The sequence below is a fragment of the Perkinsus marinus genome (genome assembly GCF_000006405.1).
Source record: "Perkinsus marinus ATCC 50983 genomic scaffold scf_1104296950272, whole genome shotgun sequence".
Classification (NCBI taxonomy): Eukaryota; Perkinsozoa; order Perkinsida; family Perkinsidae; genus Perkinsus; species Perkinsus marinus.
The window spans coordinates 186,700-198,948 of record NW_003209678.1 but is presented as its reverse complement, the minus strand read 5'-3'; the positions used below and the strand labels follow the sequence as shown (position 1 = coordinate 198,948).

At 45.0% G+C, this 12,249-nt stretch overlaps 1 protein-coding gene across 1 annotated transcript; it reads right to left on the bottom strand.

The window, feature by feature from the left end:
* Nucleotides 1-10,147: 10,147 nt before the first annotated feature.
* On the bottom strand, nucleotides 10,148-10,820 carry Pmar_PMAR007068 (hypothetical protein; the record flags this gene model as incomplete). Its single annotated transcript, XM_002778230.1, has 2 exons — nucleotides 10,148-10,372; nucleotides 10,658-10,820. Coding segments are annotated over 2 exons (388 nt in total), but the record flags the coding sequence as incomplete, so codon positions are not given.
* Nucleotides 10,821-12,249: the final 1,429 nt, after the last annotated feature.

Below are 12,249 nucleotides of genomic sequence, written 5' to 3'. Positions count from 1 at the left end.
GACACTCGAAGAGTCGACGTCACGGTATTGTATGAAATAGCTCCTAGAGTTGGAGATGGCCCATCCAGAAATGTTCAACGTACTCGCACAAAAACAGCAATTTGCTATTAGCAAATTGGACGACCAACAAAGGTCTGAATAATGGTTAACCAAAGCGTTTGATACGCTGAGGATTCTACTGTCGAAACAATATCAACTAATGGGAAGGAGGTTCTCGGTGTGCCAGCTCCCACCATTTTCCCTTGAGGTGAATAGACGGGTGGTCGAACTTAGTATCGTACCTTATTTCCCGAAGGTCGTATCGCTCCAGAATTGGGTAATCCGGGCATTTTTTCGTAAAGATTTTTTTGAACGCGGGCCAGGGATCACTGTGGACGGATGTTAGCCAGTAGAGAGCATCGGACATCTTATCGACATCAAAGGTCACCTTAGTTGGTTTGGGACCCACCCCACAGTAGAAGCTAACCTCCACTATCTTAGCATTGTCTGAGAATGTATAAACCAAATCCAAATAAGGTTCATACAGGGTCACAAAATATGAACCATTGAGCTCGTGGGATAGGGCAACACCGACGAGTATGAGATGGAGAAGACGGTTGAGCATGGATTCGATTAAGAAACCTACAGCAAATAGTCCTATAATATTATTCTATACAGGGGATACTACTTACAATTCTGGCCCGTTCTACGCAACACCACAATCCAGCGAAGATGCCCACACATGTGAAATGTGTTTTTGACTTCACGTAGAACTCCAATGCGTGTATGTGTGTCATCGGTTTCAGACTTTTCTAGCGATGGTTGCTCGAGCGGATGTGGAAGTGGTAGTGTTTCGACGTCCGAGTTTGGTCTTCGGGTAGTTAGTATCTCTGGTATACTAATAGCATTATAGCACTGCTTGTTGTCAGGGTTTGTCCGATGGGAAAAAAGGAAAAATTTCCCTCGGGAAATTTCCCGATTTTCCGGAAGGGAAAAAAATTATTTTTTCCCGAGGGAAATTTCCGTTTTCCTGCTGTTTTTTGCATTAGTTCACTTCAAAAGTCTTTGTTGATCGTTCCAACATATTCTTGTAGCATATTGATGAGAATAGCGAAGGATTCGCTTACAGAAATGACCAGAAACTGCCGACTCGAATATTTCCCTCTACCGGGCGCGCGCCATATCATGAGCGCGTTTTAACACCGCGCTCGCCATAAAATTCACAGGTTCATGGTCAGGCCTTGACCATTGAGTTATACGGGTTGTAGTGCGAGTGACAGTCTAGCAATATTTCCAGGTCAAATTAATATTTTACCGACAAATTTAATTTTTTACCCATTTGGTTAATGTTTTACCCTTTTCGTTAACATTTTACCCATGGCTTTAAAGAAATACCAACAAAATTGATTTTATACCCGGTTAATTTGAAAGTTAAGGAGTTTAATTTAATGCCGTCATGGAATTCAACACCCCTCAACATTCGTGAAACGGTTCCAGAAGCTACATGTCGGTTGTAACTCATCGCATTAGCCATTCCACGGATAGTACTACGGCTCAGGGTATTTTTCCCGAATGAATGTACTTCCAGAAATAACGGGACAGGAAGGTCTTACTGCCCGTAAATCAAATCCTGCTGGTCTATGCAGCGACAGATTGTGTTAGATAGCGACGTCATACCAGGATTCCCCGTTTTGCTTGGCCTCGATAAGTCGTGTCGCTGTTTCAACGGTTATATTGGTATTATACTTGCCTCGCTTGACGCCTCTCTTGGGTCCCTCTTCCTGGGTTGTACAGGAATGGAAGCCGTGTGGGAAGAGTCGCTGGTCAACTCGCTGGCAGAAGATGTGGGCACTGTATAATCGACTACGCTGCTGGGCATCACGGAAAGAAATTCAACCTGTTCTACTGTAGATTACCTAGGATTTCCATAGCTTTCCCGCAGGTTTTTCCGCTCTTCCCATACAAAGGGTGGTTCGAGGTTAACTCTGCACGCGCGCGTGACATCGCGTGCGCCCGTGGTTAAATTAAACTCCTTAACTTTCAAATTAACCGGGTATAAAATTAATTTTGTTGGTATTTCTTTAAAGCCATGGGTAAAATGTTAACGAAAAGGGCAAAACATTAATCAAATGGGTAAAAAATTAAATTTGTCGGTAAAATATTAATTTGACCTGGAAATGCTGTAGTTGATTAACAATTTTCCAAAGCGCGTAGCAAAATTATCCCCCACACTCCAAGCTCGAAAAAGCCGTCTGGTCGGAAGTTACCCTTGCATGGACGACCGCGGCCTCCCATCATTAAGAAGAGATCTTGAAGATTTCTGAATTTCTGAAAGTTTCAGAAATTGAACTACAGTAGATCGGCTAGTAGGCATATTGCTAGTAGCAATTAAACATCACAAGACATGGTTAGCGTGCTCAATCCTGTATATAAGATGAAACGTAAAGGCGGCTACTCATCGCCGCAGTGCGGATTACACGCCCAAGTGCCAATTTTCCTGTAAATGCAAGAAAGCCGCATGTTTAGCCCACCGCTTATTCCGTGTAATGCCGAAACGCTGGACCGAACTCAGGAAAAATATGGGGAAAAATGTGGGAAATTTCCGGGAAAATTTCCCGGAATTTCCGGGAAATATGGGAAATGGGAAAAAATCGCCTTTTTTCCCAAAACGGACAAACCCTGCTTGCTGTAGGGTGGCACGCGGAAGGAAAAATAGAAAAGTTATTTCCTTCGGAAGGAAATTTGAAATTTGAAGGAAAAATACGGAAAAATAATTTTTTCGCTTGGCCTGCCAGGTTTGGCAGGCCAGGGCGTCACTGTCTTATTCGATCAGGCTGCTAGCAGATGATTTGCACTTACTAATCATGTTTCATAGCTTGATTAGATGTAACTGATCCAAAGCGTTACAAGATTTGTGAGATATCCGTACTGGAGGAGCCAGGGCGTGCGCTAAAGTTCCGCCGTGTGATGTGGACTCCTCACGTGACCTGGTTTGTCGTTTCACGTGTGTGTATTGTGCTCCTGGAGCACTCGCACAATCCCTCTCTGGGCCTGACTCGTCCACTATTGTTTACGCCACTACGTTGAGTATGGTGTTCGCTTGGACTACCTGAGTACTTGCCATGGACTTTCCTTAGCTCACTCTTGAGCTAGAGTTACCTTGGCCTTTGTCTCGCGTGACCTCCGGAACTGTCTATCTTCTTGTTCCCGTAAGGAACAGAGTAGATCTCGCTCGCATTTAATCTGTAGCTAATTCTTTGTTCATTGTGGAATTCCAGGAAGAACTTTCGAGTCTTTGTACTACGGACTATCAAGTCTTGTGTACTTCTGCTGAGTTCCTTCTACCTTCCACCGTAGCTAACCCTACACTACCTCTTCCTGACTTGAGTTCTTAAGTGCCTCCAACCCCCGAGTATATCTAACCGACTGGATATCCTCACATTCTGCTCCCTTTTCCGTTCAGGAATATGCACATGCGTGCAGGTTGTTCACCGAAGCTGTCAGTCTCGGTGCCCTATGACCAAAATCCTAGGGTGCTTCAAGAATATGCTAAAAATATGTGGAGGTCTCTAAGTGCGTCGAGTGCGTAAATCACAGTAGCAGTAGAATGGGAGTCTGAAACCTTGCCAGGTTAGTGATAGTGTTACTCAAGCTATCATATTCAAATATCAGGGTGAAACTCGACTTCGTTGATGAATTATGAGCTGCACACCATGTATGCTAAGAATATGTGGAGGGGTGTCTAACCGACTGGATATCCTCACATTCTGCTCCCTTTTCCGTTTAGGAATATGCACATGCGTGCAGGTTGTTCACCGAAGCTGTCAGTCTCGGTTCGTCAAACGAACTGAGACTGAGTCGTCGGAGTCCGACGACTCCGTCTCGATTGGATAATATCTTAGTGGCTTTGTAGTTCCGCTGCCAAAGTCAGTTTTCTCCTTTTGGCAAAAAGTCCAAAAGGCATCTCCTAGGTAAATGCGGGGGCCGTAGAAGAACCCGCACAAGATGCCGAGCGGAATTCCACACGCAAGTTGGAACTTCCAACTTGTGTGGGCATCTTCGATGGATTGTGGTGTTGCGTAGAACGGGCCAGAATTGTAAGTACTATCCCTTGTATGGAATGATATTATAGGACTATTTGCTGTAGGTTTCTTGATCGAATCCATGCCCAACCGTCTTCTCCAGCTCATACTGGTCGGTGTTGCCCTATCCCACGAGCTCAATGGTTCATATTTTTTAGCCGTGTCTGAACCTTATTTGGATTTGGTTTATACATTCTCGAACAATGGTAAGACAGTGAAGGTGAGCTTCTACTGTGCGGTGGGTCCCAGACCAACTACAGCGACCTTTACCGTCGATAAAGTGTCCGATGCGAACTACTGGATATCACGGTCTGAGCTCTGGAACGAGTTCAAAAAAAGCTTTAAAATAAGATGCGAGGATTACCTACCTCTGGGGCCATTGGACTTGTGGAATATAATGTATGATCCTAAGTTCGACCACCCGTCTATTCACCTCAAGGGAAAATGGATGAAGCTCGCACACCGAGAACCTCCTTCCCATTAGTTGATATTGTTTCGACAGTAGAATCCTCAGCGTATCAACTTTGGTTAACCATTATTCAGACCTTTGTTGGTCGTCCAATTTGCTAATAGCAAATTGCTATTTTTATGCGAGTACGTTGAACATTTCTGGATGGGCCGTCTCCAACTCTAGGAGCTTTTTCATACAATACCGTGGCGTCGACTCTTCGAGTGTCATAGTGATCGTAGTTATTTCATTAAGTATTGATGACGCTTCGCGACTCATCCATCTGTAACATTTCTCTCCCGTCGTTGCTTTCGGAGTAGGTAATGCCTACTTACGAGCGGATCAATATTCTTCTCCACGCTTTACCTTATTCCCTGTATGTCTGCGTGGTTATAAGCGGATCTTTCATATACTCTTGTTTCGATTCCATCAACAGGAGGACATCAGCTGAGTGGTCAACCCCTCTCATCGTGAGTACAAAAGACAATCCTTGCATACGGTACGATTTTTTGTGGACTTTACCTCCTTGACCTTTGGGATCGCCTTGTGTTACACCAGTTAGAGGACCTCCTATTGGAATCTAAACTTCCCATGGAGATGGAATCGGGCCCCTATCTCGCCCCATCTACTGAGACAACTTCGATAAATACAGAAGGGAATATCATATTTCGAATATGAGCGCTGACTGACTGTTTCATCATGTGCGTGGCTTTCTTTGCTTGGGATGTCCGGGCAATGGTTTGAGAGTTGAAAAGGTTATCAACTAACGTCAACTAAGGTCCCTTCCATTATGGAAGGGGCGGTTGCCAACAGCCAACGCCCCGTTGGCTAACACGGAACATGGAATGGGTAAGATAGACCTCAGCACGGCCAACTCGGACCTCGGTTAGAGCCTTTGGACTCTGCTCTGGGATTTTGGCCAGCCGCAGAGAATTGCGGCACGTAGATGCTGAGGGCAAGCAAAATTACTCCCTTGGGGAGTATACGTTCTCCTTAGGAAGAAGGTTTTTACCTTTGCCCGCATTGTGCAATTGATTTGCACGTGACAACAGCGAATGGAACGACGAGACTGATAGACAATTGACCAGTGTGGACGGAGACACATACCAACGCAACCAGCCTCGACGATATGTGACACAATTACTCGACGACTCCTTTTCAACGATAACGAAATACTCGAATGAGCGAAGGTAGATCGAAACTTTTGGGGTGAAACTATTTGAGGAGCCCAAGGGCAGTACTACATCAACTCGATGTACAGCCCAGAGGCTCGGACTAAGCCATGAAAAGCTTAAAGATAGCGCCTACAATAACCAAAACTGTGATGACTGAGTCATGTGGCGTAATACTCAGTGGGGAATGGGATATTCGCGCTATGCAGTAGCCGTGGAATATATTTTTCACAATTGTATTTCATATCACGAGTGTAACTTCACTGACGACATACCTCTGATCGGCATGGTGAAATCTACTCGAGGAACGCTGAAATTTCTTTACTCATTCGCACACCCCTCATTAGAAATTTAAGGAAATTTTTATCAAAAAACACGTTTTTTCAAAAATGATCTTTTCAGTTGTTTTCAATGTATTCAGTGTATTCCTTCCAATGCATTAGAAGCTCGCTTCAGTCGTGAATCGGAGTTAACATATAGTACTGATGGCATACCTCAGCGTATTGAGATCACGGAAAAGGTAACCAGTCAGAATTGAAATAATCGCTCGACGCGATCGCATGCCCCTCGTCAGTGTCGAAGGGAAATATGTTCGCTTCCCTCAGCTGAATGTAGGAGTTTCTACACTCACTATTAGAGTCTATATAAGAACTCGGGCAAAAATATACAGAAATTTTTATTGTTTTTACCAAGACGTAGTGGATAAAGTTGATATTTTCCAACACTGGTGTTGCATCTGAAAACGGACAGTTCATTGTACACATGCTTCGCGTCTGCTATCCGAAAAACTCAATAGTGCATCAAAAAAAATCGAATAACGATTGTGAGAAGACCAACAATGCATTGGAGTTTCACCCAGGAGATGAAAAACGTATTTCGCGATTACCGCATATCGCGAATATCACGTATTTCAGCGAGTTTCACGCCACTTCACGTGGAACGGGTGAAACTCCAATAATCAAATGCCACAGTGTAGCATACTGTCAACAGAAATGAGCTGCATTGTGCATGAGAGGCAGCACTTCGATGACACGTGGGTGGTGCAATACCCGCCGAGTTTCACCCGTGATATGGAAAACACTAGTGAAAACACAGTTCACATGTCACTTCGCGACGCAAAACGGGTGAACTGCATTACTCTTAAGAGCGGAGAGCCAACTAAGACGCATTTTCTATTCCGGATTATGATAGTGACACTTTCGCTATCATGATAGCTATCATAGTCTCGAAAGGTTACTATTATCACATCACATGTTCGTAGCAATGTTTATATTGCGATATAAGATTTTGGAATATAACACACATTTGCATATCAAATTAACACGCACCGGAGTTTCACCCGTGATATGAAAAACATCAGGAAGCTGCTCTACTACTATACGCTATCTATTCTCCAATATGGTAACCTAGTGGTCATAAGCGAGTGATAACGAGATATGTGGTGATGGCAGGCTCAAGAGGTGTTCAGTGGACCTGTAACTTAGGAGGCCTTCCTCAAGGAAGGAGCGTAAGATCCTTAAGGGAGGAGCGCCTCCTTATAAGTTATAAGTTATAATTTATAACTTCAAGTTATACTTCAAACTATAACTCTAAGTTATTAACTTAGGAAGCGTAAGGATTCCTTAAAATTAGGAGGCTAGGGACCTTACGTAAGATCCTTAAGGAACGAGGCTAAGGAGCTGCACCTTATAAACCTTAGGAGTCGCTCATTAAGGTCCTTAAGAAAATCGCCTTAGGAGCGTAAGGTTGGTCCGGCTCAACCTAACCCTGGTTTACGGGGCCAAAACCGAATGTATCGGCAACCAGGGATCCTGCAATCTATCCTGCGACCTTCCGACTGTTAGCAAGACATACCAACCAAGAGAACATTCACATTGAAAGAAGATTTGCACCCCCAGGGATCGATCCAGCAAGCTTCCGATAGTCAGCAAGACATACCATCCAAGAGAACATTTTGACCGAAATCCGACAATATGTGTGAGGGTTGAAGTTCCTGATTTCTCACCACCCTTGCCGAAACAAGCTTATACCTTCCAACTCAACAGTTGTGAACGATGATGTTGCAGGGTTGTGAGCCTTCTCTCTCAGTCAATCTGCCAGATGGCATGTCGACGAGATTAACGGCTTGGGCCCAGATCAGCACAAGGCATTCAAGAAGTATCAATTATAATAAGTATCAATTCTACGTTGACAACAAGAGAAACTCTGATGGGCGCTACTTCTTCATCACCGGCGATGCCGGAAGCGAAAAATCTTTCCTCCCGAACTCGATAATCAGCGAGATGAGGAGCAGTACGGCCGACCAGGTAGTATTAGCCTGGAGTGGGATGTCGGCGAAGCAAGTCGGTGGTTTGACAATCATCTCCTACTTCCGACTAGCTTTTGATGATACTGGAGTTGTTGGCGATAATGCATGCATGCGTTCGATAGCAGAACTTACGAGGAGGATGGTGAGAGGTATCAAGGGTAGTGAAGAAGAGCAGCGCCTGAAGGGTGGAGCGGTCATTTTCGTGGATGAAGTGGGAACAGTACACGCCAGTGTATTCAATGCTATATCGGAAACCATCAAGATTATCCGTCGAGGGGCGCCTTATAGCCACATGCCGTTTGGAGGCCTCCCAGTGGTTCTCTCGGGAGATCCCTGCCAATTAGGCAGGGTCTCACTCTTTGAAGCCTCATCTGGATAATATCCAGTGGATATAGTCCTGAGGAGTACCCAACACGGCCGTTCTGGGAAGCTGCCTGCTGGAGGGAAATGTGTCCAACCATCATCTACCTGCTGAGGTTCAACAGGGGCTCAGATCGCGACTTCCTTAGACTTCGCAAGGAAATAAGGAGGACTCGAAGCGAGGATGATAGAATTCTCAAATTGATATAGATATACGAATGAATGATGAAAGATTGTGAAGGATTATTTTTGATTGAAATGATTGAATAATTTGATTTATTGGGAACCATACCATTGTCCCCAACAAAGAAAAGTGCGTGTGGTTGAATAGTGTCTGCACTGCGGCAGTGGGGTATGGGCACAAAAACTCGGCCCGGCGCCGTGAATCGCCCCGCCACGGCCCGGGCCGTTAGCGGCCGGGCCGCGAAAAAATTTGATTTTCCCGCCTCACGCCCCTTTTCCGTTTATTTGCCGACCCGGCTAGAAACCTTCCCGGATGTCCCGGCCGGGGAAACTGGGTTCCCGCATTCCGGGTCCCCGCAGTCCGTGTTCCGGATTATTTGAAAATTTTAAGTTGAAATCCATGCTGATCAGGAGCACGTGACTGCTCGCCACGAAAATATGCGCTAGCGGCTAGCCCAATTCTTCACCGTTATGGGTATATCGCTGAGGCAACAGCGTGATGTCATTACGGTAATAGTCTATAGGTGAGTGTAGACCCTAGACAATTTGATTAAATGGTATCATTCAATTCATAACTTGTTTTCGACCATAGGAGTTTTCGAATTCGGATCAACCATATAGTTCCACTACATAGTATGTAGTACATACCCCCGTCCTATATTTCCAAATCCTCTATATCACGTGTGAGCAACGTAACCTGAGCAGTCCAGGCTGAACTCTCCTCGTCCTACGAATGCAACTTGAATTATTCAAAGGTGATTCCGTTGTATAGGCGCGCGCTACAATTTGTGGCGCGTGAGTCGTACGATAAGCGTCTTACCTCAAAATAATGTAGACTGGACTTTCAGAGTTTTCAAAACTTAGTTTTGAGAGCTTGAGGCCGTGAGCCTCAAGCGGAATACCGTGCATAAGCGTAGCACACTAGATCCGGGAATCCCGGCACGGGTGCGCCCCGGTGACTCCTCGCGGGAACATGCGTGGGTGCGGGATTCCCGCAGCATACCTCAATTATATACGTGGCGAGTCGGGGACGCCAAGAACTCCCGATGCCCATACCTCACTACGTCGTGCCACGACGAACACCGCATCTTCTGCACGAGAGTTGTACATAACCAGATATTTCGAGTAATTTCCAAATTTGTTGCCGAGTTGTACATCGCATAAGTCACCAGACTTAGCAGCAGGAGGGGCAGGGGGCTTCTCCTTCTCAGTATAGTCGAATCCAATCCACAGCAAAATACTCGTCAATGGTACCACTACTATTGGCAGTCACAAAGTCCTGAAATAAGTCAATACAAGCCGTTTCAGACTTCGCCTTCTTCTCAATTCTTCTTGCGAGTTCATTAACACCAACATTACCTGCCACTGATTTGCATGAACGCACAGTCAAGGCAAGGTTCTTCCTTCGCAAAGCGAAAGAGAGCTTAATAGCAGACATATCACTACTTGCTTCATCACTGGGCGATGAGAGACGAGCAGCCAACCTTCTTTCTTCACTGAAGGCACGCGTTAATGGTATCCGTCGAAATCTCAGAGACGTCCATCTACCTAATAATGGAACCGGATTGTTCTCTCGAGGGGATTCTGCTTCTTGAAACTCCCTCCATCTCTTTACCAGAGCACGATAGAGATTTGAGGACATCCAACCATTTCACAAAATAGTCATGGACAACCTCAGCATCATACCCATCTCTACCAACTTCTTCTCCAATTTTCGCCCAAAGTAGAAGCTTAGAGTCCGCATCAACGTATTCCCCACCTTCTCCATTAGTCTTCATGAGTAGAAAACGGAGCTTTTCCCTCAAGGCAGCATCCACAACTGTCTCAGGGAGATAAGCAGCTAAACCAACCAACAATAGTGGCCAATTCGGACCGGACACTTTTGCAGTGGCAGAACTCAGCTTTTGACGAAATGCTTCATACTTGAAGGTAGCATATCCTTCTTCTGGGCCAAAAGAGTCATCTTTGGTAGCTAAAGGGTGGCGTGCTAATTTGCAGGCTGAATGAAACGCTGCTGGATCGGGGCCAATATCTTTTCCCGCAACCGAGTAGCTCAAACTCGCCCACGCCACTGAGCTAGATGCTATTCCTACAACTGCAACCAATTGTCTATATGTAGACTCACTCTGCAGATGCCCCCACTGGCTGTCCAGGTCTGCTTCACCACTTTCCTGGATAGCGGATAAAGCATTACGAACTCGCTTAGCAGGGTTTGTTTGTAATACAACCGTAGCAGTCGTTGTAGAGACGGATGATGCACCATGATTGGCCTTGGTCTTAGGAGCCATGATGAACACAACAATGTAGTTTCCAGTAACTTAGTAAAAACAGCAGTATATAGCAAGACTAAGTAGCTAGCTAAAGGTCAGGCTAAGTATCAAGGATTGTGTGCAGGTGTCTCCGAAAAAGTCTACACAAGGCTTCCTGCAGGGCAGGACCTGCACACAACCTTCACTTCACGCACAATAACCTGACAATGTGGTCATCCTTCCCATGTAAAAAACGCGATATGAAGTGAAATGAAAATACTCGGCGAATTACATCGGACAAATCAGCCCAGTTCACGTGAAACACATCACGTATTTCACGCGATGTGTTTTTCACATCAGGAGTAAAACTCCAATGCGTGTATGTGTGTCATCGGCTTCATACTTTTCTAGCGATGGTTGCTCGAGCGGATCTGAAAGTGGTAGTGTTTCGGCGTCCGAGTTTGGCCTTCCGCCTGCTTGAGAGTACTTGCAGTTTCACCCGTTTTTACTCGCGAAGTGAAATGTGAACTGTGTTTTTCACTAGTGTTTCCCATATCACTGGTGAAACTCCACGAGTACTTCACTGCCCACGTGTCACCGAAATACTGCCTCCCATGCACAGTGCAGCTCATTTCTGTTGACAGTCTGCTACGTTGTGGGATTTGATTATTGGGGTTTCACCCGTTCCGCATGAAGTGGAGTAAAACTCGGTGAAAAACGCGATGTTCGCGATATGCTGTAATCGTGAAGTATGTTTTGAACTAGTGTTTTTCATACCACGGGTGAAACTCTACTGTACTGCAGCCTGCAGTCTGCAGGTCTTTCTACAATTACTGTTAAATTTTTTTTCGATGAGCTGTTGAGTTTTCGAGATGATAAGCGTGAATCGACTTATCGAAACAAAGTATGTGTACACTGAATTGTCCGTTTCGAGATGCAACACCAGTGTTGGAAAATATCAACATTTTCCACTACGTGTTGGTGACAACAATGAAAAATTCTGTAAATTATCTTCGATCTCTGTATATGTTTGGCCGAGTTCTCATATAGGCTATTTTTTTCGAAAAAAAGTGTTTTTTGATAAAAATTTTCTTAAATTTCTAATGAGGGGTGTGCGAATGAGTAAAGAAATTTCAGCTTTCCTCGAGTAGATCTCACCATGCCGATCAGAGGTATGTCATCAGTGGGGTTTCACCCATGATACGAAATACAATAGTGAAAAATATATTCCACGGCTACTGCATAGCGCGAATATCCCATTTCCCACTGAGTATTACGCCACATGACTCAGTCATCACAGTTTTGGTTATTGTAGGCGCTATCTTTAAGCTATTCATGGCTTAGTCCGAGCCTCTGGGCTGTACATCGAGTCGATGTAGTACTGCCCTTGGGCTCCTCAAATAGTTTCACCCCGAAAGTTTCGATCTACCTTCGTTCATTGGAGTATTTCGTTATCGCTGAAAAGGAG